Here is a 25,839-nt window from a genome sequence, read left to right on the forward strand (position 1 = left end):
CAGTGGATACAGTTCCGTCCTGCAGGCTGGAGGCAGGCTGCACGGGCTGAGGATAAGGTCAGAAGAGGGCTAGAAACGCGCCAGGCCCTCCTAGTAACTCTGCTCTCTGCTGGGATCGGTGCAGCGACGGCATGGCCCAGAGAACCCACTCCTCACCTTGGCCAAACACCGCTGCCTTGTTTCACCATGGCTGGGTCAGTTCATCTCCCTTTATGACATTCCCATCAGGCATATGAGGGAAATTTGAGGTGGCGTGTTACAATTTGTTAAGCATTTTCACATCAGACTTCAGGAATTGCTTTTTACAGCAGTGTGGCCGGCAGGGTTTCTCGGCAAAGGCTGCCCCTAGCCCTGGCTTCATTGGAACTTCTGGGCTCCCAATCTCTTGGAGTGTTGCTGAAATTTAGGACAGAGGAAACTGCCTCTGGTTGTGCCAGGGTTGGTTTAGGTTGGATATGAGGAACAATCTCCTCACGGAACGGGTGCTCAGGCACTGACAGGCTGCCCAGGGGGGCATCGCCATCCCTGGAGGTGTTCAGAAACCGCGCAGCTGTGGCACCTGGGGACACGGGTTGGGGTGGGCTGGGCACGGCTGGGGTGACGGTTGGGCTCGATGGTCTCAAAGGGCTTTGCCAACCTCGGTGACGGCACGGAAGCCCCGCGCAGCTGCCGCGGCCGCCCGCCCCGGCACGGCGAGCCCTGAGCCCTCTGCGGTGAGGTCTCGCCGCCCGCCAAGATGGCGGCCCTGACCCCCGCTTCCTCTTCCGGCCGGGTTGCCATGGCGCTGCCCCCCCGGCCCACCCTCCGCCCTCCCGCCGCCGTGTGTTTACATCGCGCAGGACGAGCCGGAGCCCCAGCGCCCGGGGACACGGGGACGCAGCCGGCCGCCTGCCCGCCCTACATCCCCGCCGGGCGGCGCTCCGGGAGACGCGGCATGAAGGTGATGCCGGCGGCTGGCACTGCGCGGGGAGGGGGTCCCCACGGCGGGGCTCGGCTGGGCCTGGCGGCTCCTGGGTGGGGGGCGAGGGGTCGGGACTGGGCCCGCGGCGGGAGGTGGCGGCCGCTCGCTCTCGTAGCGGACGTACAACTTCCAGAAGCTTCTGACTTCGTGGGGGATATGGTGCCGCTTCAGGGAACCCGTCTCCCCTGAGGGATGCCCTCCCTTTGCGACTCCATCACGAGCCGGGCCGCTTGCCGCGGTGGGGGAGGCTGCCCGCGCCCCCCGGGCCGGTGCCCGCGGGAAGGGGCCCTGCCCCCCCAGGGCTCGCCCTGCTGGCGGCCGGGGTGCGTGCGGGTGGGCTGCTGCCCCCACAGGGAGCGCCGGGGAGACCCTCGCCTCGCCCCCCCCCCCCCCATTCCCTCTGGGAAATAATTAGGATAGAAACGTGCCAAAGCGTTGGCACTTCGGCGCGGAGGCGGGCCGGGCTATGAAAGTGCTAATATACCAGCTCTGGGTTGAGAGGCTGTCTCTTGGGTTGTGTTGGTCGGGAGTCAGTGGTGCCACGGTTTTGTTTTTCTTCCTGTTATGTTCTATCTCTTTAATTTGCAGGTGTATGGCTTTTGAAACGGGTCCCTCTTGTTAATCAATCTAAAAGATGAGGTACACTTGACATTCCCTGTCTCCTGAATTTGTATAGCACTTAAAAAAAAAAAATAAAAATTATTGATGAGTTAGATGGTAAGCTGTTTGAGGCAGAAACTGCATGTGTAGCTATGGTCTGTACCTGTCCTGATGGAGACATTTGGCTCAGGCCTTCCTCCGAGCCTCTGAGTGGAGTAAGTATGTGTTAGAAGTTCCCCAGCTTGTGCAAGTGTCGGGTTCTGGGCAGTGCACGTGTGTTGGTCGCTTGGGTTAATGGGTTAATGATCATCTCTGCTCAGGGGGCTTTCAGCCATCAGTGGCTGCACAGCTGACAGATGAAAAGGGACGGTTTCTGAGTACATTAAATAAATATATTTCAAAAGAATGACTCCTCCTATGCAGTGTTATTTTTTTTTTGTTCTGCATTTGTTCCAAGCGTTGTAGTAAAGAGTAAATTTTTTTCTTTTTGGGTGCATGTTAGTTCAAATAGTGTGGGACAACAAAAAACACAAATGAGGCGGTTTTTGGTAAACATTGCCATGGCTCTGGGTGAGTTGTTGACTTATACTGCAAAACAAAAACTTCAGAGTGCTGGTTGAACAGTACATGCAGCTTGAGGCCAAAACTGAGAAGATTTCCTTCAGCATCTGTTTTATTGCATACAGAGTAAACAACTGATTATTCTTGTTAAGCCCATTACTTCTGCTGAACCTCTTTTGCCCTACTAGAGTTGGGAAAGCTCATGGCTCTTTTAGATGGGCTCACTTAAAATACAGTGAAATGTGAGTGGAGTCATGTTCTGATTGCAAAAAAAATGTGTGTTTGGGGGTTGAGTGTTTTTTAGTGGTGTTTTGTTTTTTGTTTTTTTTTTTGTTTGTTTTTTTTTTTTTATCCAATCATTAGATATAAGCACTCTGCAGAGCTTTTCATTATAAAATGGTTCATGGTGCTCTCTCTGCCAGGGTACTTTCTTTCAGTGTACGTTTCTTTGCATATGTGCCACCTTTTGCTGTAGCAGTTGCCTCAGTTTTTGCTGTATAAGATCATTGCACATGCATGATTAAAAGTCTTAAACGAGGGGCAGGGATAATTACACATTTAATTGACAAATGGAACGCATCAAAATGTGCACAGGCTTTTTTACTCCTTAAAAGGGTGAGGAAGGGAGAAGCTAGCGGGAGGGAAGGGTGCTGGTGTGGGAGCTGGGTCTGAATCCCTTTTATGGACCTGCTCACAAGTATTTCAGTGTGACTTCAAAACAAATCAAGGTTTAAGTTGTTGATGATTGCAGGGAATACATCAGAACCAAGCTTTTTGAAAAGTTGTCTTGCCTGTTTCTCCCTTAATTGTTGTTATGTCTTGGGAAATTTGAGTTTGGGTATTTTTAGCAGTATTAGTTTTGACCCTTTCTCATTGATGCTGGCTAGCAGGTTGCTGAGAAGGCAGCGCTGTCCAAGTAAACCAAATTAATGCTAGCATGTGTAAAGCTGGTCTGCCTGCTTGCGGGAGGGAAGAAGCAGGTGAAGAGAAGTGGTGCCATCGGGGACTTCTGCTGTGGATGTGATCCTTTCAGGATCCGTCACGAACATGATTGTTGCTGAGGCAACTAAAGCTTGATGTATTTTATTTTAAAGTCAGTCTATTAAAAAGATAAAGTAGTGTGGCAAAGTCATGCTTTAAAGCTTGGGGTGTTGGAAGCTGGATGGGATTCAAGATAGTCTCGACATGTACTTTGCTTCTGTTCCCATCTCTTTGAAGCAACGAGCAGTGGCAGTCCTGAAAGGCAGCATCTCTGGGCCCTTTCAGGCTATGCAAGGTATAAAACTGGTTAAAGCCCCTATTTCCTGCACTATAGCACAGGAGTGAGAGGCAATCAGCTTGAAAGTAGACTGTTCCCATATGCTGGAATAAATTAGCGATATGTTTTGAATATACCAAGAGCATTTGCTTTCCTTCAGGGGCAAATCCATCTTGATAGCAAGGAGATACAACTTTTCAGGCTGCATTAGGAGCCTGGGTAATAGGTCTGTCAGATGGAGAGGGCAGTTTCATTCATTAGGGGAAAGGAGAACTGTAGGGAGATGATCAAACCGCCTCCCATCCATCACGTTGTCAGCAACCAATTACTGTCCCACAATACAGTGTGTTTCCAGTATTATTCTGTTGTGACAAAACACTGGATTTCTCAGGTCACGAGCAGCACTGGAGGATGTGCTTGCGAAATTGTTAACAAAACCTCTTATCTTCAGCCAGTGAGGGAATGGGGGCATTGAGATAGTCCCCCATGGCTACATGGCACGGCTGCTGCTGCAGTGAATGCTTCTAACACTGCTCCCGGCACTGTGCTAACTTAAATCCAAAATCAGAGGAATGAAGAGCATTTCAGCATGTCAGGTTGTATTGAAGTTCTTGTTTGGGAAAGTAAGCTCAAGATGTGATTTCAATTAAGTTGCTGCTCCCCTTTTTATTGAAGTGATTCTCCAAAGTAGAAAGAGAGCTTGTGATACTCCGGCATGTGCTCACATTTAAGTTATGTATTTTGGGATAAGACAGGTGTCATAAATGTGACATTTTCCTTCGAGAAACTTACAGCTGTATTTACGAGAACGAATGTGAACTTATTGTCTATAGTTCTGTTTTTCTGACTGCCTGTGATACTTGGTGTTGGCAGATGAGTCCTAGAGATCAGGTGAAGGCAAGGTATTTTGAAGATGAGGCATCAAAAGTTATGGAAAGCGTACATAAATAATTCTCTTGCTTGTATTTACAAACAGCTCTTTTCCTGAAGGATGCCATGGATTGTCCTGTCAAAACTTGATGTATATGTAACTTGGTTTTTTTAATATAGCTGATCCTGTTCAGCAGGGCTCTTGACAGTTGAAATGAAAAGTACTTGGAGAAGGAACAGCTTATAAAACTGACAAGAGACAAAAAGTATTACTTTCTGTGGAGTATGTAGTAATTTTCTTTTTTTTTCATGGTATGTAGCTCTAAATTTGTTAAAGGAAGCAGGAGGAGAATGAATGTAAGTGATCGAGTAAAAGGGAACACAGGCTGTATATTCTGCAGGTAATTCTAGCTTGAATAGTTGATGACAATTGGTCACATCTGGTTTTCTTTATTGGTAAACTACCTTGCAGACTTTCTGGTGTTTTTCTTTTCCCAGTGTTTCAGCTGAGTTTCAGAGAGATGGGAAGAGGTTACATGCCGTCAAAATCCTGGGAAAGGTACACGCTTACATTGGTGAGGCCAGTAGTAGAGTTCTCAAGCAGTTTCTTCAAAAGAAATGTTGTTGCTGGTTGAACTTACTGGAAGTCACAGAAGTGGTTTCTGCTTGTGTTAGCAAATGTTACAATCTTAGCACTTCTGCAGAGATGCCTGAGGCCTAGTGCAATTTTTGGGTTCCTTTCAATCTAAAAAAGCATTTTGAATGGAGCAGTTACCAAAAACTATTGCTGCCAGAATGAATTTTTACTTTTTATACTTGGGTTACTTGTGTTCGTAATGATGAAGTGCTTTCTCTATCTGATAGCTGTTTAGTTTTGCCGAGTGAAGTTACTCCGGTTGGAATCTTGTATACAGCAAGTTGTGATCCATGTTACGCTTCTCGTCGTTAGTGTGGGAAAATATGAGATCTCTGAAGCCTGAAATAACGGGGGCATTATTGCTGGCAGTGCTTCTGGCTGTCAAGTTTAAGGCATGCGGGCTAGGTGTGGAACTGGAGAGCTTGGTAGTATGAGAAGATGTAGTGTTCATTCTGTAAAGTAAATACTTTATCTGAAATGTTTCTCCTTCAAAACACAACCACTAAATGCACAGAACAACAAGCAGCACTGATCTAAAAAGACCTCTGGAGTTCATAACTCATTTGTATGGAAGGATATACTTAACTACCAACCCATCAACAAAATCAATTTAAAATTTGTGTGTTAAATATATCATATTACAATCTTCCAGCTAATTCAGAAATGTTTGATGTTTTGCAGAAAATGCATTCTTAATGAAACAAGGAGACAGAAATAAGTTCTGGATTGAGTAAAATATTTTATATTTTACCTCGATTTCTAGTGTTTAAAATTACTTTTGGTGCTTTTGGAGCAACTGTTTGACTTCAAATAAATTTGCAGCTTCCCCCCCAATTTTAAAAATTGATATTAAGATTTTGGCAAGACAGCTTTGTGTTTCAAACTGTTCCAGTGATGCCTCTTGTGACTGTCTTTTATGGGGGAGTGCTCATGCTTTTCAAGCTGGGTACACGCTGATGTACTTTGCATTCAAGTTTTGTTGTAGAAATTACTATGTTCTAGCTGTAAGAGCCCTTGAAAAAACTAGTTAGATTTCCACTCATTAAAGCTAAAACAGTAGTTGTGGACTCTTAAGGAAATAAATGCATGGGAGTCGGGTAATTTGAGTAGGCCATGTTACGGAATACTGCTTAATGTATCACATCCTTCCATCAGTTGGTGGTTTGTTGGTTTGGTTTGGTTTTTTTGTTTGGGGTTTTTTTCTTTTTCTTTTTGAAATTGTGGCCCGACTGAAGATAATGGAAAGAGACTTTCTAAATCTCTAGCATAGTTAAGATGATCTTAATGACCTCTTGTTGTATAGGCCTATATTATTAAGTAAAGGACTTCTCATTTTTATTTCGGATGAATGTCTCACGCTGTCTGCAGCTTTCTAGACTGGTACTTCCACATCTTATAAGGAAAGTGGAGAATATTCTTTCTGCGGAGTGCGTTACTATTTCTTTTAAGTCTGAGTTAAAATGGCATTAATCATTAAATCAACCTGTCAAGGACCAGGCTGGAGAAAAGTAAATCTGTACTACGTTTGCTAATTGTAGTTACGTAGAATGTGCAATAGAACTGCAGGCCATTAAGTCTTATTATTGCTTGGGTTTAGTCCACCAGCTCAGCTGTCTGAATGAATTTTTTTTTTCCCCCTGAAGTTTTTGTTGACAGGCAGAGAATGACTGCCAGGATGTAGGAAGACTTCTTCCCACTGAAACTACCTAAATCAGTGAATGGTCAGTTACCAGTATGAGTTAATTTGTATTTTTTTAGATATCATTATTGGTAATTGTTTAATTGTTTTCAGAATGGTTTGCTGTGATGCAGGGTCATGTTTTCGTCCTGCATCATTCTGTATTGCGCTCTTCTGGAGAGTTCAGTGTCTGCTGGGTGTTTCTGTAACGACTGTTTTTCCCCATGTAATAGGCTGCTCCAACTTTAACAATTGCTAATGCTTCAGTTATGCTGTGCAGTGACACTTTACCTTTGTGAAACTTCTTTTTTCCAAACAAATGCAATTCAGCATGGTCAGGTTTTTTTTAATGTAAACAGTATTCTGTGCAAGGCATACCCTTCCTTGTGGAGGTAGTAGTTTAAACTAGCATTGACAGCAAACTATGCAGCCTCTTTTGGGGTAGCTTTTCAGTCTATGCGCTGCTGCATGGTGTCCTTTTGATAATTACACTGGTTAACCTGCTTGAAGTGAGGAGCATTCTATTTGGGCCAGGTCAGTAAATGATCAAACGAAGCGTAGTTTGTTTGGTTTGATTTTTGAAAAACACTTTCTTTCTGAGCTAACATTGAATAATATTGAATAACATTGAATAATAGGTAAAATTCAGATGGAAAATAAATGGTCGATCAAGACAAAATTCAATACAATAATTAATTCAAAATCCAGAACTGTCTGACCTACTGCTGAGTAGACTGTATTGGCTTTTTTGCTGTATAAATGCTGTTATCTGCCCCATATAAAATGTGAGTGTAAAAAGTGTAAACCAAATTGTTTACTAGCTTGGTGAATGGAGAAGAGATTGTGGTGTCACTAGTGCTGTTGAAAAGTTATTTATGCCAAGTAAACGCTAATTAGGATTACTCACAGTACAAAGTTGTTTTATTGCTGTAGAAAGAGGATTTGACTCTTCTGCTGAGAACAATAGAACTCAATCTTGATTTGGGATTTGCAACATTAAAACTTGCTCTCGTTGCTTCTCTCCTCCAGTCCTGTTGTCAAGACAAAAAAAGTGTTGTTAAAAATCGTAGCCTCCCTAATGTGTTTGTCCAAATGCAGAGATGAGTAAATAATCTAAGCAACTTTTCTAGTTCTTACAGTGTACTTTGAACAAAGTGCTATAATTTTACACTACTGTCATCCTCAGCAATTCTATTTCTGTACTTTACTTTAGTGTTCCAGGGAATTTATAACTGCAACTCAAATTCCCCTTGGGCTGAAACCTGGCACCGAAGCTCTCATTATGAGCTAACCTTGTTTTGCAAAATTAAAAGCAAAACATCCATCAAGAGGCTTGCTTAAAACTACAGGAAAGCGGGGGGGAAAAAAAATGTTTATGGTTGCAGATCAATTTTCTTCCCTCTGCAGGAAAAATCCAGCCAGCTTTGGAAACCCCTGAGGTGTGGGTGTGCAATCAATAGCAATGGCAGATTCACTGGAATGTGCCTATTACATTTAGAAAATTTTAAATGAAAGTCTTATTTTTTTTTAATTTCTTAATATGCTGAAAATTCATTGCTGAAGAACAAGCTGCAGCTGCAACAGATACCTATCTAACAAAGGTACAGTGATAGTCCTAAACTTGTTTCCACTGTCTGCGTGGGGTTATCTGAGCAGTAGTGGGTAAGAAGATGGTTATGTGCTTCAGCTGAAGTTAAAGTACCTGTAGCCCTCAGCTCCCTAGGAAAGGGAGTCGTCATGTTGATCTACCTACTCAGCGTATGCTTGTTAAAATTTAAAAACAAAACAAAACCAAAAACCCCACAACCCCTTGTTCTCTGTAGGAGTTGAGGCTTTATGGAGTTGTGTAGAAGCAGAAAGGACATTCTGAGGAATGGAATAATTTGTTTAAACATGAAGTATCAAAGATAAGTTCTGAGAAACTTCATAACAGTGATTGGATAGAGATCCCAAATGAACACTGTCAGTAGTGATGGCATTGTAGGAAGTCCTGATGAAGGTCAGCTTCATTGTTACTGCATCTGGCAAGCTCTTTGGCATCTGCATACGTTCAGCCCAGTCCTAATACGTTATCATCTCTCATCTGTGTGGAGGAATTTAATCTGGGATGAGAAGAGCTGGGGTTTTTGTGGTTTTAGGAGGGAGCAAGATACGGAAATGTGCAGGAAACTGGTTTTTAGTCTTGTGGGTGTGCAATAAGCATTCTTTAAACATAATGCGAAAATAGTCAATGCTTTTACTAAGATGCTTTAAAAATAGTTTCCCAAAGCACTTAAACTGGCCTGTTCTTGGGGATTACTTCGCTTGTTTCTTCCCACAGAGTCTTGTAATTCTTTAGGGGTGCATCTAGCCTTTGTAGTTATCAGTTAAGATGTTTTTTAAAAAAGGTGTTGGACCTGTGCTGGGAAAGCTTATGAGTGGAATCACAGATGTGGAGGGGTGAAGCCTGTGCTGCTGATAATTTTCCTGTGCTAAATTGCTTTATTGGAATTGTGCCTACATAGAATACCAGGTCTGAAAGTCAGTGTTAGGCAGAACAGAGGACGTGTGATTTAGGGTGGCAGTTGAAGGCTTGTGTAGAATGAAGTAGGTCTGACCTTGTGGGCTCTTAAGGAGAGGATCTACGAGGAATGAGGCAGTTTTGAACAGTGAAAGAAGTGAGAGTCTAGGCTCAAGTCCAGAATGGGACTGAATGTGAAGATGAATGTCAGGAAAAACTAGAGTAAAGTGCTGAGGAGCAAGAATGGAAATACGAAGAACTAGGTCAGGAAATAAATACTATTTTCACTTGAAAATGCACAGGGAAAGTAGTAGCTAAAGCTGTGGATTTTAAAATAATTTCTGAAGTGTAGTCTCAGAACTGAGATGCTGAAGTCATGACTGAGTTTTATATTCCTCCAGCTTCAGTTCTGTAAGGCGCAAATGATTACTAATAAAATTCAGTATATGGAGAGGAGTATTCATGTTTTGGGTTTTCTTTTGGTTTTGCCTGCGTGGGGGATTTTTAAAGAATGCTGTGTTTCTGGGGTTGAGTAGGAAAGGGAAGAAGGAACAGAACTGTAAGATACATGCCTCTCCTTGTTTGAGAACAGCAGTAAAGTGTCTACTAGTAGTCATAACTGAAGAAAACTTGGAAGTTATTTGGCTCCAACTCATTCAGTTTCAGTAATAATTTTTCACAGCATTGATTTTTTTTTTTAATCTTGATCCCCACCCCGTCACCCTTTTTGGCCTTTGTTTTGGGGTTTTATTTTTTGCTATTCATTAGCTAATCCTGGCTCAGTGAACAGACTCTACTTTGGTTTAAGATTATATACCGTATATTAATGTAATGCTAAGTAGAAGAGTAGAGTCTAAGAGGCAGTCTAAAAGCAGTGGTGGTGCAGGGTAGGGTTTTTTTGATTGTTTCAAGATGGTCTGTAGGGACTTTTTGGAAAGCTTAGTTATTTCCTGTGTTGCCTTAACCTGTTGTGGCATCTGCAGTGACAGACTCATGTCACTGTTGACTTAGGAGCACAATGGGCCTGCTGTTGGGGCTGCTGCTGAACTATGTGGGTTTTTTGAGTACTTAATACTCTGCTGAGGCTGAGATAGTATAGGCTGTTTTTATGATTGACCATGCTGAAATCATTTGTTAATACAAATGTGGTGATAAATGCAGCTCTCTGTGTAAGCATCATAAATGTAATTCGGTACCTTGTGGGAAATACTGACCCTCACTGGATAGGAACCTTCTTTCTGCCATGCATGGATTTATCACAGCATATGTAAAATATAGTCTTTAAATATACTGAAAATACGACCATATCACTGGAGTTCTGGGCAGAATTATTCTCAAAAGTATTGTATCCCACAGAAAAGCATGAGGTGTAGTCTGAAATTCTTGTAGGTGATTTGTCACACTTGCTTAGTTTGGTACTGGCAGTCCTCTCAATCCGTAAATACAATGAAACACAGTACAAGACAACAAACAAACGCTCATTTACTGGGTCACAACAGCCTGCAATATTTGAGTTAATCTGTGCTGTAAGGTCAGTAGTCATGTAGTATGATCAGAACATAGGTTATGTTCCTCAGGCAGTTTCTGTGAGAATCCCTGTAGGTTTTTCTCTTTATTTTTATAATTTGCTGTGTTTATACAAAGCCTTTCAGCTTCCTTGTAGTTCATTGAAACTGCTGGGAGGGACAGTGTGAGCTACCTTGGAATTGGCACATCCATAACTTCAGTTTTATTGCCTCTGCTTGAGTTGACTTGTTTCTGGTCAGCTTAGATCTTGTTTGAAAATACGACTTTTAAAAATTGCCATTAAATCTTAATAGTGCTCGTAGTCAGAAACTCATCAATTGCTGAAAGGAATTGTACGATGCGCTTGCTTATGAGAGCAGGGACTGTCTCTGGAAAGCCAAGAGGTTTTTCTTAGTTATATGTTCCTAGGCTCTGCACCGTAACCTGACTGTTCCTGTAATAATATCTGTTTAAATCTGTGCCTTTTCAATGGCTCTAGTGAGGACTGGAACCACATTCTCAATTAAAATGGCTATACAAACCCTAAATAATTGAAAGAATATAGTGCAGTTAATAATCCACTGATGTTTCTGAACTGTTGACACATCTTCCTGCATCCAGGATGCTCCTAGAGGGAGCATCGAAGCACAGACAACATCTGCGTGCATTACTTCTACCATGGCTGCAGCTTAAGAGGATTATTATGGAACTGGTGGACACTGCATGGCTGTTTATCTGCAAAGCCAGTAACTTAAGCAGATGTGTGCATCCCATTCCCCTTGTCTGGCAAGGATCCTTAAGAATGAAAAAACCCAAATGTAACTGATGCCTCATTCTCACAATAATACTGTATATAAAAAAAATAGTGTTGAGACCAACAACTTAAACTATAATGTAGTTATAAATCTTCTTAGAAGACAATTTCTTGGAATTTTTGTTTGCTGTAGGTCACTGTGCTGCCTGAACTGCAGACAGCTTAAGTATTGGCTACCAAGCTTGCGGCAGACCTGGTGAATTAAACTCAGCAGATATAACTGAAAAAGCAATGGATGTGCTAATGTAAGATGCAAAGCCGTTGTAAAGAGACTTTGTAATCTTGTTAATAACGTGTCAGTCTTTGAGCCTTAAGTATTACTGTTAGATAGAGATGAGAGAACCTAGGATCTCATCTACTGTTAAGTTTTACGTTTTCATTCCTTAGGGAAATTCCGTACCAACACTGTGCATGCTTACTCACTGGTCTAAATTATTACACTGAGAATGTTTATATATTATGCTGCCTATGTTACAGGTGATTATATATAGTAATAAGATATCAATGAGATAAGAACTTGGGGTTTTCTATAGAAAACATTTCTAACTTTATTTTAGGAACTGGGAAATCTCAAGATTTCAAGGTTCCTTGCAAAACAGTTCTTGGAGAACTTAAGTTTCTGGTTACTTGATATGCCATGGGAATCTAGACTGTGTTTCAATTTTTAAGTTTTGAAATAAATAAAAAAGCAGGGTTTTTTTTGGTATTTTGGGAAGATTCTCCAAAAAATGTTGTGATTGGTTGCTTTTGAGTAGTGAAAAAAAAATCTTCAAAAATTCTGGCCATTTCTGTTAGATACGAAGAATGTTCTGTAAAAGTAGGAATCTTGCATTGTGTGTTTTAGTTCTGTGGGATTCTAGTAGCAAGTGATAAAGTTTTGAATTGGAGGGACGTAGGTGATGGCAAATAGCATCTCAGCCGTGGACTTTATAGTGTCAATAGTGGGCTCTGTTTTCCTCGCAGCTGGAGTTTTTAATACTAGCTTAGTGCTGAGGTTGACCTTCAACTCAGATAAACCTTAATTTCAGGGTAAGTATTGTCAATGTCAATTGTCACCATACTGGAGAGTTGTACTGCTAGTGAACACTGAGTTCATGCATGAGGAAAGAAGCACCATAACGCCACCACTCACTTTTGACTGCATTTTGCATCCTCTTTGCATTTATGTAGATGATGCATTTATGTAACCCAAAGGATCGTCACTATCATGGACTGTTAATGGGAGAAGCCACTGAGCAGGTTTGTCTCATGGAGCAAAGTGAGACTACTGACTATTTTGAAGAAGGAAAGATAATGTTTTCCTTAGCGGCTTTTCCTTAGTCCCTGGAAGATAGGTTATCTCCTTGGGCAGCATAGAGTTAGTAAGGACTTAAGCTTCACCTTGTGTGGAGGGTTCTGTTACTTTTTTTTGAATTAAAATTATTTTGGTGTTGCAAACAACAAAGTACAGGCAAAGGATTTGGATTCAAGACCACTTCTAGTTTACGAGTTCTTATAGTGGTGGTTCAGGAATGTTTGCAAGGCAAATATTGGCACCTCATGTCCTACATGCCTACACCTTCTGTACAAAAACAAATGTTCTGATTTAGTATACTAATGTAGCCTTGTCTTCTCCTTTCTCTCTCTGTAGCACTAATGGCTGTGAAAGAAATATCTATAAATGTTGCCTGTGGTTGATGTAGAAACTTACTTAAATAAGTACTGCATATTCAATTCATTGCTAACATCCACAGTTGTTTACTCATTCTTAAAATCTAGATCATATTATTTAGGTGAAGTGAGGAGATGGTTAGACCTCAGTGTTGATAACTGATTTCTGGGTTTGATTTTTAATTGGAATAAGTCAGGCAACTTGCTACTTTCTCATCTGTACCCTATGGTAATTTTTTTTTTTTTCCTCCTTTCCGTGATAGCTCCTGCAATGCATGACTTAAAGTTTGAACTGCTTGCTGACCAAGGCCAGGCAGTATTGATACCAGCTGTTTTTAAATGAGAAATAGGTAAACAGCTTAGGTAAAGTTTGCATAGTTGTGGATGGCAGAAATCAAGATTATGATGGTGACGCTATCACAATAGACTTACATACTTCACCTGAGTGATCTGTTTTCCTTGCTGTCAGACTCTTGAAAACAAAGTTTTTGTGATACTTCTTGTTTTTATGTCCATTTCGTTGAAAAAAAAATGGGGAATGGATGAAAATGTAAGCTACTTGTGCAAAGTAAAAAGTATTTTCATGATGTGAAAGATGAGGAAACGGAGAAAGTGTGTGATGCTGTTGGGGGTAACCTTGCAGTCATAATATGAAGATAAATACTGCAACTTCAATGCCGTGAGTGCTTTTTCTTCCTGAGTTCATAAAATAAAATCTGACAATTGCTGATGTACCAGTTAGCTGGGTTCTGTAACCTTCCAGCTGCATATGTTAATACACACCTTCAGATAGTTCAGACTGCAAACCCATTAATATTTTAGGGTGCACAGAAGCCTGGTTTCCTAATGACTGCCAAGTTTCTGATTTCACTCTTTACTGTACTGCCATTCCAAAAGAAAATTGGTTAGTTGGATTTTGTTTCTAAAGGAGCTCTGCAGCTATGCCTGGTGTTTACTCTGCTGTTATTTTTTATTTAAAGCTGAGGGGGGGTGTGGGTTGGCGGAGCAGGAGGGGAGGAGGAGCAGCAGACAGTGGGGCAGTGTGATTTTTTTACTTTGGTAGTTTGCAGCTGAAAAAGCAACTACTACACCTTTATAGCTGCACAAGTCATGAAGGTACTGTGTGTGCAAAGTCAGTTCAGCAGCCTTAAATATAAGTGAATGCTCTCTACAAAAAGTCTATGAATCTGGCAACTCTGCCTGCATCCTTCCAGAGCAGCATTGCAGGCTCTTCCTGAGATCCTGAAGGCTGGAAAGTGTAACTGCAGAACTTCGGAGGGCAGTCTGGTAGTTTTTCATGGGTGGTTAGTTTTGCGTGTTACACGTGCAGCAGAAGTGCACACGTAGAGGCATGGAGGGGGAAAACTGCATGGTCAGTGGACCTGGGTGGGTTTGAAGATTGTAAAACCAGTTTGGTTTGTTGTCTTTTGAAAAATGAGGTGTGGGATTGTACATGAGTACAACCCATACTGATCTCCTGAACAGGCCACAGACATTTCAGAATCTAGTCTTGGTAACACAAGTCAAAGATTGGATTTTTTTCCCCTGGAAATTCCAAGTGATGCTGAATCTGCTGTTGCCCTTGGTAAATGGAGATTTGAATTTATTGTTGCATTGTGTGTTTTAGAAATAGTAATTTAGAAACTTTTACCATTCAGTTCCTGGATTTTAGTCTACTCAGACCCTTGTAACTTTGTTTGCTAGCTTGAAGAGTCCTTTTTTTAAATTCATTTTTTTCCTCCTCCCTTCATGCAAGTAACTTGACTGCAAACAAATTTCCCAGCAGCTTTGTGTCTCATCAGCCAAAGTGAGGTCCTTGTGTCCTTACTGGCTGGCATATTATCTAATCCCGTAATTATTTCTGTAGTTCCTTTCTGAACTTTCTCCAATTTACCTCCTCTTGCTGTTCTGTTCTGCAGGGACCTACCTTAGAAACACAGATGGTGGAAGATGAAACTGAGACAACAAGTGAAGAATTGCCTCCTCATCTGCGGGAAGAGCCTCCCGAAGGTACAGTACTAGCAGTCAGTATAAACACTTTGCATTAAATTGGGGAAAGTGTTCTGGCCAAGGAAGTCTTCCTTATTTATATATCTATCTGACTTGAGAGCCTATGTCTGCCTGTTTTCTGAGAGGGATGAAGCTTTCTCGGTGCTGACAGCTGTGCCAACAGCCTCCCCAGCCAGAGGTCTCGCAAGCCCCTAAGCCTGCTTTTGCATTCAAAGAAAGTTACACCCGCTGAGGTGCGGACATTGTTCTGCATTCTCTTTAACAATACGGTTTCTGATTAAAATTGTCCTGCTTGATCATTCTGTCTGTAGGCTTAGGAATAAAATGCCTCCTCTGCTGTCTTGTTTGTCATGTTTTGAGCCTTCATTAGGGAAGACTTCCTAAGCAGTCTATTCTCTCCTTACCTCTCTGCAGCATCCTGCTATTGAAATTGCCCCCAGCAGAGACTTGTCAAAGTTAGGCATTCTAGTGATATTGTTTCTTTCAGCTCGCTCTCTTGGAAGCCAGTTTAGCCATCTTGAGGAGAAGGCAGTGAGACGCTGTCAGTCAGTAGGAGGCTCAAAAATGCCAATTTTAATTAAAAACCTTGTTTGTAGTGACATGCCCTGGATTTATACAGGGAACGGATTTTTCCCATGTGTAAATGTTGCAGACGTATATATGCAACAAAATAGGTGTTGCTTTCCTTTGAATAGGAGCTGCTAATATTGCCACAAGTTGATGGTACGTTTGGAGCTTTGTCTCCAGTTCAGTGACTTTTAAAACACAATCACTCATAATCATTGTGGATGGCTTAAACAACTGAGAGTGTGCTGAGGTTCTTATTAGCAACTTTACTGTTAAAGTACATGTCTCTAGGAAACGTAAGTGGGTTTTATATTTTCCCTTTAAGAGAGTAAGATGCTGATACAGCATTTATACTGACAGCCATTCTTAAAGGGAATATCAGCCAGGTAGATGGTTTTAGAAATTTGCTGCTCCATCCCTTCTTGTTGAGCATTCTGTTACAGTATTCTCATTAAGTTGTAATTTCTTCTTCTGCCATTTCATATACTCTGTGTTGACAATTACGGTATACAGAGGTAAGTGAAAGGCAGGTTTCTTTTTGCAACTCCTATAAAGCCAAAAGGAAACGAATGTGGAAGATGACATGATTACTGTATATATATACAGAGGATATAATCTTGATTTTTTTTTAATTTTTTCCCCCCCTCTCCCTCACACCCTCTTCTTCGTAAGTAATGCCAAGTCAGCATCTAATGGCAGTGCATTGCTGAAGTAAGAATTCTGGTCACTAGCCTGAGCTGATGATTACATGAGCCTAGAGACCATATCCTGGAATGTAAAATGCAAGAGATCATCTTCTCTTATCAGTTGATCAGTGATAGTCTTGTATTTTGAACTATGACTTTGAAGTTGTGTAATTAGAAGTGGTTTTTGTTCGTGTGGCTTTTTGCCAACCAAGTTTTTGTAAACGGAAATGTTTGCTTCTACCTGCAACCCTGCTGGTTTGAATGATGATGAAAATGTCAGTATTAATATTCCATTTCTGGGACTTGTTGGGTTAGATCTAGGAGAAGCATGTGCTCTGGATATGCCCACTTTGCTGGTGTGAGGAGGAAGAGCTGTAACAGCCAAGCAGATTTGTTAAAGCAGTGGTTCAGTAGAAACTGTGAAATCTTTTAAAGTCTGAGCTCAGTGTGTACTTTTTATTTACAGTGGCATTAGGGGGTAGCAAAACAGGAGGGATATTGAGAGCACAGCTGAAACTAGAGGCTGCTTGGGAGAAGAGGTGCAAAAATTGCTCATGAAAGAGAACCATCAGGATTACACTGAATTTACAGCTGGCTCTGTGTGTTGGTGGAGCTGAGCAGCAGGAGTCTTCCTTGGAAGCTGCTGTCTACCAACATAGACCAACCCAAATTGCTGTAAAGATTGTGTAGTTGCCGGAGTGATTACAGATACCCCATGAAAGAAATAGATCTCTGAAGTTCTTTTACTATTAAATGCCATTCAGTGCTTATCTTCTTCTTGTTGCTCTTATACAATTTGTGATTTCTTCTGATAGCACTTTCCCAGTTAAAACAAATGCTTTGCAATAAATAAATGAACTGTGTCATGACTACTGCAGTCTTGTTCCCTGGGATCCATGGATTGGACATGCTGTCTTCTTGCCTTCTGGTAATGACTGCGTAAGGGATGGAAAGCTCTCCAGAGTCTGTATCTTTCCAGCACGATCCCTTTTTGTACGAGATTGCATCACAGTGACTTCATTTACTAGCTTGCACTGCATATTTAATGCCCCCCTTTCAGGAGGGGAGTTGGAAGTGCTGTGCTACATAACCTTGTCTTTTACAGTGGCATTTATCCTTCAGGGGTCATCACATTTCTGAACGGTGTTGCAGTATGGCCTTCGACCAATAACGGGACAGTTTTAGAAGCCGATCATGTACAACACTAGACTGAATAGGGGTGTGTGTGTAACAGGTGGTACTGAATAGCAGGCTCTGGCTTTGGGTGTAGTGTGGCAGCCTGGCAGGCTTCGAGACAAGAGAAAGTTTTGTGGTTTTAAAAAGGAAATTCCTGAAAGGTGGCCAAGGCAGAGGCTGAGGTCTGTGTGTAATCTGAATCCATTCAGTTTATTTGCTGTCAGGTTTTTTTTATAGAATCAGTGAAGTTGGCAAAGCCCTTTGAGACCATCGAGCCCAACCGTCACCCCAGCAGTGCCCAGCTCACCCCAACCCGTGTCCCCAAGTACCACATCTGCGCGGTTTCTGAACACCTCCAGGGATGGTGATGCCACCGTGTCCCTGGGCAGCCTGTCAGTGCCTGACCGCCCTGTCCATGAAGGAATTGTTCCCGGTACCCCACCTGAACCTCCCCTGGGACGGCTGGAGGCCGTTTCCGTCAACAGAGTAAATGGGCGAAGGCCTCCGCGGGCACTGTGAGTGATACTCGATAGCAAAAAGGGCTTTTTAGCGTCTGGCGAAGACGGGTGATGGGGGGCGGCGCTGGTGTGCTGTGCCCCTCTCGCTGCGGCGCGGGGGGCGCTGCCTGGCCGGGGGCGGTGTGCGGGGCTGGCCGCACGTTGGCGGGGTGCGGGGGCGCAGCGGGCGCTGTGCGGGGCTGGCCGCACGGGGGCGCAGCGGGCGGTGTGCGCTGGCCGCGGGCCGCACGGGGGCGCTGCGGGCCCGCCCATGCCGCCGCGCTGCCGCCCGTTTGCTGCCGTCCCCGGCGCGCACCCCCGGGCCGAGGGGGTTTAAACCTATAGACTCCTTCCCGGTCGGCCGCTTTGTGATGTGACGGGGGAGGCTTCCCACCCCTCCTGCCTCGGGGGGGCTGGTTATCCCCTAATAATCTTCTTGACTTCATGATCCAGCTGCCTAGTTCACATTTTCATGTTCTTACTCCCTTTCATCTTTCCTTTCCCTTCAATCTTGTTAACATACTCCCCCCCCCCCCCCCCCCCCCCCAGTTAAAAGGCAAGTGCGGGGCAGCAGTAGTAATTAGCACGTGGAGTGCTGCTCGGACTAGGCTGCTTAACGCTCCACAGAGAAGGCTGCATGTACAGCAGATTTACCGTCCCCAAGCAGTGCAGGGCAGCCAGCTCTGGAAGGCAGTTGGATTTGAATGCCGAGAGGCGCTTTGCTCTTTGCAAGAGGCTCGACATGGCTGATCTGTGTTGCCACGTTCAAGCACTGAGCTGCTTTTGGGTGGATTCTGTGTGATCTCGAGGGTTTGCTGCCGAACGGCAGGCAGCCTGATGGTAGTGAGAGAACCAGATTTAGCTACCCAAGTGCAGCAGCACCTTGCTGTGTCTGTTGCTTCTTTATCCACTGTTTTGGAGTTCTGTTGCTGATCACTTCGTGCAGTGCGCTGTTAATTGTTATTGTTGCCTCACTTTTCTGTCCTTTCCCATTGAACTGCTCGAGGAAAGTGATAGCAATGAAACCTGATAGTAATTAAACCTGCTGTAACGTGATCAGTTATGAAATGCCAGCATCTCCTTTGTTGGGTGACTCTGATCCTGATCGCTTGTATTTGATGAATTGGTATCCCTGACCTTGCTCCTGCTTCTCCCTCCTCTTGCCAACAGGTCGAGGGAGGAGGTCCTTCCCCTTTATTAAGCACTGGTGAGGCCGCTCTTGGAAGTGTCGTGTTCAGTACTGGGCTCCACAGTATGAGACGGGGCTGTAAGGAGTCCAGCAAAGGGCCGTGAAGGTGGCGCATCCCTCCGATGAGGAAAGGCTGAGAGGGCTGCGACTGTGCAGCCTGGAGAAGAGAATTGGGGGATCTCAATCAATATTTATGAGTACCTGACGGGAGGGTGTAACCAGACTCTTTTTGTTGGTGCCCAGTGACAGGACAAGAGGCAGCGGATACAAACTGAAACACAATTAAACGTAAGGGAACGCTTTTTTTCCTCTGTGAGGGTGACCAAGGAGTGGAATGGGTTGCTCAGAGAGGCTGTGGAGTCTTCCACCTTGGAGATATTCAGAAGCCACCTGGACTTAGAATTGTAGAATCATAGAATAGTTTGGGTTGGAAGGGACCTTTAGAGGTCATCTAGTCCAACCCCCTGCAATGAACGTGGGTGTCTTCCAACTAGATCAGGTTGCTCAGAGCCCCATCCAACCTGACCTTGAATATTTCTGGGGTGGGGCATCTACCACCTCTCGGGCAACCTGTTCCAGTGTTTCACCATTCTCATTGTAAAAAAATTTCCTTCTATCTAGTCTGAATGTGGTCCTGGGTAGCCTGTTCTGAGTGACCCTGCTTGAGCAGGGGGGTTGGATCAGATGATCCTCATAGATCTCCCAACCTCGACCAATTCTCTACCTTATATGTACTATCTCTGCGTATTTAAAGTCTCTTTCTGAAGTTCCTGCATATACCTCTCATTTATTATCTAATTCTTATGGGAAGAGTAGCTTTAGTCTGTCAAACTGCTAAATGTTACAAATTTTGGGGAATGCATCCTTGGTAGACACTGGGGTATGGCTGTGGTTTCTTTTGGACCTACATTGCTAACTAGTACAAAGTATACTAAAACCTAGTGCAAGATGGTACGGTCTGGTTGAAAAGCTGTGTCATTGCTTAACAGCAGTTGTCCCTCTTGGGAGTACACAAACCAGTTCTTTCTTCCGTGGTCTTTTAAAAATTAAGCATTAAGATTTTTATCAGCCAACCTACTATGACCAATTTGGCAATAAGCCTGAATCTTGTATCTGAACCATCTGCTATCTCTTCTGCAGTTTGCAGACCTAGTGGAGATGTTCCTCCTTTGTTGCAGACAGATTAGGCCTTGTGGAGTAAAGCTTTATTAAAAGCAATGGGTCTTACAAGCTCTGCAGTATATAACAAATCTTGGGAAATTTACTTTCCAAATAACTGTGGTGTTCCTAATTCAAATTGTTTTACACTTGCTGTGGGTAAAGAGCACTCACGGATAGTTACTGTAAATCAGATGATTTGCACCAATTTAGAGCATAGTATCTTGTGTGAGCCTTATAATCTGTCTCCATGGAGGCATATAGCCTTTTCTGCTGTTTTATGTCTTCTGCAAGATAAAAGTATATTGCATGCTTCTGTAGCAAGCTTTAGGACTCCTTGCCCACAGTTTGGGAATCTTTGACCCGAAGTATCTGGGTGTTTTGTGGATTACTCATTCAGGATTGATTTTGGATACAAGTATTTTACCTAGAAGTGTTACTTGTATGGAACTAACTCAAAAAAACCCAGCCCCCAACATGCAGTTCCATTTCAGTTGGGGTACTACCATGCATTTGAAATTTCTGAAATTGGACTTCTAACTTCATGTTGGTTTTACCTTACAAGAACATGGCAATTTATTGAAGGCAGCAGATGCTGGAAGAACTGTTGAGACGTCTCATCAGAGAGGAGACATTCAGTTCAGGTCCGTGATAGGAGTGTCTAACTTTGCAAAGGTATATTCCTGGAAACAGATCCAGTTTTGATGAATGGGTGGCACTTTTCCAGATGTTTGCTTAAAATATTCTTTATGGAGAACAGTTCCCATCAGAAACAAAATTTTGTTGTTGGGCCAAATGTTTGCTGCAGTAATTGCCATGCCGAGTTTTTAAATGCTGCAAACTTGAGCTGTGCTGTTTTGCATTTTGGTGTTGCAAGTAATGTTCAGCATGTTTGTCTCCAGACTGCCTATATCCAAATAACCGCAAACAACCCCCCTTGAAAATGGTGCAGTTAATAGCAATTCCATTTCCTTGTGGTGTTAAGCTCTGTGCTAAAAACTGTTGCTTTTTCTGGTATTATAATGAAGTTGCCCATGGCATTTAGTGTCATCTACTGCTTACGTACTTAAGTACACGTGTACGTCATCTATCAGACTAGTGTCTTGAAGATCTGTGAAACTGGCAGTGCAAAGCTATGGCATCTGCTAAGCCCTCTTCTGCTCTCTCGAGTCAAATCGCTGTCTTCAGCGTGCTACCTCCTGAAGATCCAACAGTCAAATCCTTCTACAGAGGAGCTCTTTAAATGATCTGCTTTTTTTTGTCTAATGGCCAGTTGGCAACGTTCTCAGCCTGGGTTCACCTCTGCAGTTCAGTGGTCTTTAACTAAGACTGGGAACTGGGACAGCAATAATCTGTTCCCAGCTTGACTGAAGCCTTACTCTGTGGCGCTAGTCAAGTAGTTTGGCCCTCCTTGAACCATAGTATTCTTTGTGTATGAAGCAGAAAAGACTGTTCTTATTTATAAATGAGGATGGTGAAAAAGCAAATTTAGGCTTTTAGTGGTAGAAGATACTTCAAAATTGAAACAGAAAATGTGATCATAACATGTAAATAATACAAAACTTTGCCTGATACATTACTTCCCAGGATTTTTTTTTTCTTTGTAGTTCTCAAGAAGTTGATTGGACTTGTCAGATAACTTCAAATAGAAAGGCAGGTTTCTTAAAAAGCAGAGGAAGAAGTTAGCAGTGAAGCTTTCTGTTCCTTGGAGCTGGGACTTTATGTACCTGGCATGTCCTCTCATCTGTAAAAACATTTTCTGAGCTACTTCTGTAAATGGCCTGAGGCTGGAGAGCAACATTTCAGTATCATCTGTCTCTCTTTAAGGCACAGATTCTGTGCAACCATATTCTTCTGTTGGCCAAAATAGCTCTTGTTTCTGCAAAAGAAATGACTTGGAGCATCAGCTCAGTTTTGTGCACAAAGCCTGCCTTAGTTTTTCTGGTAGAGCTGTACAACACTTTCGCATCTATCCAAGTTCTAATGTGTTTCTGTTTAATTTATTATTATTGTTTTAGTAAAAGCGGAGATTCTTCTTTGTTTAAATTCTCCAGTGGCTATATTGGCTTCTTCACGCTTTATTTAATTTTCTCTGGGGCAAACCAGCAATCTGAAATGGGAGTAACACTCACCTGCTGTCTGTATGTACCCCGTTCACCCCCCTAGCCCTTCTGTGTTATTGCTGCCATGTGCTTGCTGCTGACAATGGGCATCTTCCGTTCAGCAGCTATATGTTACACGATCTCCTAGAAACAGCATGAAAGCTATTTAAGTTGTTTTTATTCCACTTTTCCTCCTGCCCTTTTCTTTCCTCTTCACTATTTTCATATGATATAATGAGATGTTACTTTGACAGCTCAACATCCCTTTTCTCTAGCCTACTCCATGCCCTGCAAATCATTCTGTCACTAAGTGGTGTATGTGTGCACAGCATATGCTGTTAATGGCAGCATAAATAGCCTCCAAGTGCCTGGCCAATTCCAGAAGAAAGGTTCTCATAACTTAAGTGTGGGAAACCTCTTATCAGTGGATCTTGTTAATACAATAGTGTTGTGAAGTGAGTCAATAACCATCTGGTTTTCCCTGAGGGTGTTTGCGCATAGGATGGGGCAACAATAGTTTTACTGTTTGCCGTGGCACGGTAACAATAAGTAATGTGCATCATCCACATGTAAAGACATTTCAGGGAGAAGGGCCAGTGGGAAGTCTCTGTCAGAAGGTACATCTCTATCAGTTACTAGGGAATGTGGTTTATTCTAGGAACACGATTTTGAACTGCAGGAGCAACAGAATGCTGCGTTGTGAGTGAAAGCAGCAAATCTCAATGCCTGACTGAAGTGGTAGACATTTGTCACTGCTTTTGTACTAATTAGAGACATGTGAAATTATGAGTGTAAAAGAATGTACACTCTTTTACAACGTATTTTTCATTTTGAGGCAGCAAGTGCATTAGAGATGCAGCCAATTGTTTTTAAATAAATCTTTTGAACTTGCAATCATCAGTCCTGCTTGAAAGCTGAAAAAGCAAGCAGTTCTTATTTGTTTCTAATGGACTAAAAAAAGAGGCAAGCAAGTCTCACTTATAGCTACGGTCTGAAGTACTAAATAAGAATGAGCAGTGCAGTAAATCCAGGTCAGGAGCGAAATTGAATCGGTATATCAGCATGTTAACAATGGTGATATCTTGAACTGCTAAACTGTCAGAGTATTATAGCAGGCAATTAAATCATAAGGTTGGTACATGAGGCTGTTAATTCTGCCTCAAAACTGAGTGAAATGCCCAGTTAATGTTTCATAAACATCTGTAGTCTCAACTTGGCTGCCTGTCTTGATTTCAGCTGTTTGTGAACAATTTGAGCCACTACTTCGATTACCGGTATGATTGCACCAGTCTGGCCTCTCGTGGACTGATCATTTTGGATCACAAAACCAATCTTATTCTGAAGAGTAAGTTTCTTTTCAAAGCTGTGTATGAGCTCAAGGATGAGCTGTAAAACTGAGGAGGTTTGTGTCAATTTTTTTGCCCTCTGGGATAGTTGTCTAGAAAAAGAAAATCTTCATCTACTATGAAATTGGGTAGAACTCTACAGTAATTCTTATAAACAGTCTTGTCCTAGTATTTGTGTGTGTGAAATTCTCTGCCTCTTTTTTTTTTTTTTTTTTTTTTTTTTTTTCTGATCACAGTGAAGGCAAATGTGTGTTCCTTATCAACGTGGAGCATTCTCAAACCATTGTAGTAAGTTTCCTTGGCATATTATGAAGGACCTGTCCTATTTCTGTCCGGCTGACACTCACATGGTCAGAAAGAGTTTAGCTAAGGCTATGTTTTATTTTAACTCGTTGTCTTTGTTATGCACTCTCAGTACTGCTAACATACTACTGTTTCCAGTTTTTGCCAAAAAGCGTGTAATATTCAGTAGGCTATACCTTCTGCAAAATTTTTAGGTGGCATCATATTTTGGGGTCTCGTATTATGAAAAATTAATGTCTTCTCTAGATCATAAAAAAAAAAGGAAATAACATAAATATTCTTAATATAAACGACTAAATCCAGTTTGCAAGTCATGCTTGAAATTTGGCCGTGACATTTCTGTGAATTGTGAGAGGACCTTAGGATCTGGTCTTGTTAAAAGAATGTCTTGGAATCTTCTTGGAGGAGAAAGAACAGATTTATAGTCTTGAACTACAACAAATCTTACATTCTAGCACCTGAGACTTGATCTTTGGAGTGAGTGAGAGGTGTTCAAGAGGTAGGCAGGAGATGGAACAGTTTACAGTGTAGCTGTGTGAATGTTCCACCCACCAAAATACCTGTTCATCCATGTAAGACTCTTAAGAAAGAAACTGGTGATGTTGACTTCTACTGCTTTTACCTTTCTGGAACTTAAGTTTTATTGTAGAGGTGTAATAATAATAATAAAAAATGTTTCTGCCCTATCCAGAAGTTCAAAGTCCAAGATTGTTGTTTGTTTCCTTCCTGCCACCCCCTGCTCCCCAACTTCTCCAGAGATTTGTATGTGTGCTGTGGATTTTGGTTTTTATTTGTTTTCCCCTAGAAAGTTCCTGGATCTCTTGAATACAAAATTGGAATAATTCTAGCTAATTATGTGAAGTCATCCTCTTTGGTTAAGTCAGCCATTTCTATGTATTCAGTACTGGAAAATGCGATTTTATAAAGTGCCCAGTACCTTTCACTCATCCCTCCAAAAGCCAAAGAACAAACCTCCAAGATTTAATACAATGTTATTACAATATGTTAAAGTTAGGGCTCACTGTGGGAAATGCAAATTGAGGCTGCAAGTTTGGTTTAGTGTTTTTATAGCTTGAGAATGTTATTGTTACTGTTATTGCAGTATTTTGTTCCTAGCATCTTGAGGGCTGTTTTTTGTTCAAAACATTTGACTTATTAAATCAGGAAGTGGTTAAGTGCTTCCAGTCTATGGATCTTGCACCTTTACGTTGAAAAAGGAAAAAACACATTTACCAAGTCTGACTCTTGCCTAAAAAATCTCCTTTACATTATGTAAAGAAATCTGTTTCCTGTGAGATCTGCAGATGTTTAAAAGGTTGGGATTAGCTGAACCCAGCTGTAATTGAAATGCAGTTTGGTCATTCGTTTAAGCCTAACATGTGTCCGCACAACTACTGAAAGAGATGTTCCTACATCAGCCCTGGTTGCCTGTTACTGGTTTTGCCCCACTGCACGGCCGTGTGCGTTTGGTTCCTAGCAGAAAAGCAGCAGAGCACCCAAAGAGGGCCAGTGCCGCTTTCTGGAGACAGAACTGGAGCAAGTTGGCATTTCCATCTTTCCCGTGGGCTGTGGACTGAAGGATGCACTGTCCAGCTGCGTTGGAGCCTGTAGCACGCATGTGAGCTTGTGTGGAGCCGCAGGACGTGCTTTGGGGCCAGTGAGCGCTGTGGGGCTGTCCAGGCTTCCTCGTTGTTGTAGCGAGGAAGGGAGGTGCAGCTGCAGGCATCATTAAAAACCTCTTCTGTGATAGCATAGAGAGGTCATCTTTTG

The 25,839-nt window shown here is 42.5% G+C and overlaps 1 protein-coding gene across 6 annotated transcripts in view; it reads left to right on the plus strand.

The window, feature by feature from the left end:
* The window catches only part of LOC308067309 (transmembrane protein 263-like), a 204,224-nt gene continuing 178,385 nt past the window's right edge, over positions 1 to 25,839 (plus strand). For 2 of the 6 annotated variants that reach the window (XM_080395960.1, XM_080395963.1), the window contains exons 1-2: positions 14,955 to 15,045; positions 17,712 to 17,989. Coding sequence is in view for 3 of the 6 variants with exons in the window: in XM_080395963.1 (XP_080252089.1) it covers positions 17,965 to 17,989 (25 nt within the window). In the remaining 3 variants the exon portion in view is untranslated. Of the gene's footprint in view, positions 941 to 1,549; positions 1,601 to 14,954; positions 15,046 to 17,711; positions 17,990 to 25,839 lie in introns of those variants that run through there. The other 4 variants (XM_080395962.1, XM_080395957.1, XM_080395958.1 and 1 more) reach the window with 4 other exon arrangements.

The sequence above is a fragment of the Falco punctatus genome (genome assembly GCF_963210335.1).
Source record: "Falco punctatus genome assembly, chromosome: 7".
Lineage (NCBI taxonomy): Eukaryota > Metazoa > Chordata > Aves > Falconiformes > Falconidae > Falco > Falco punctatus.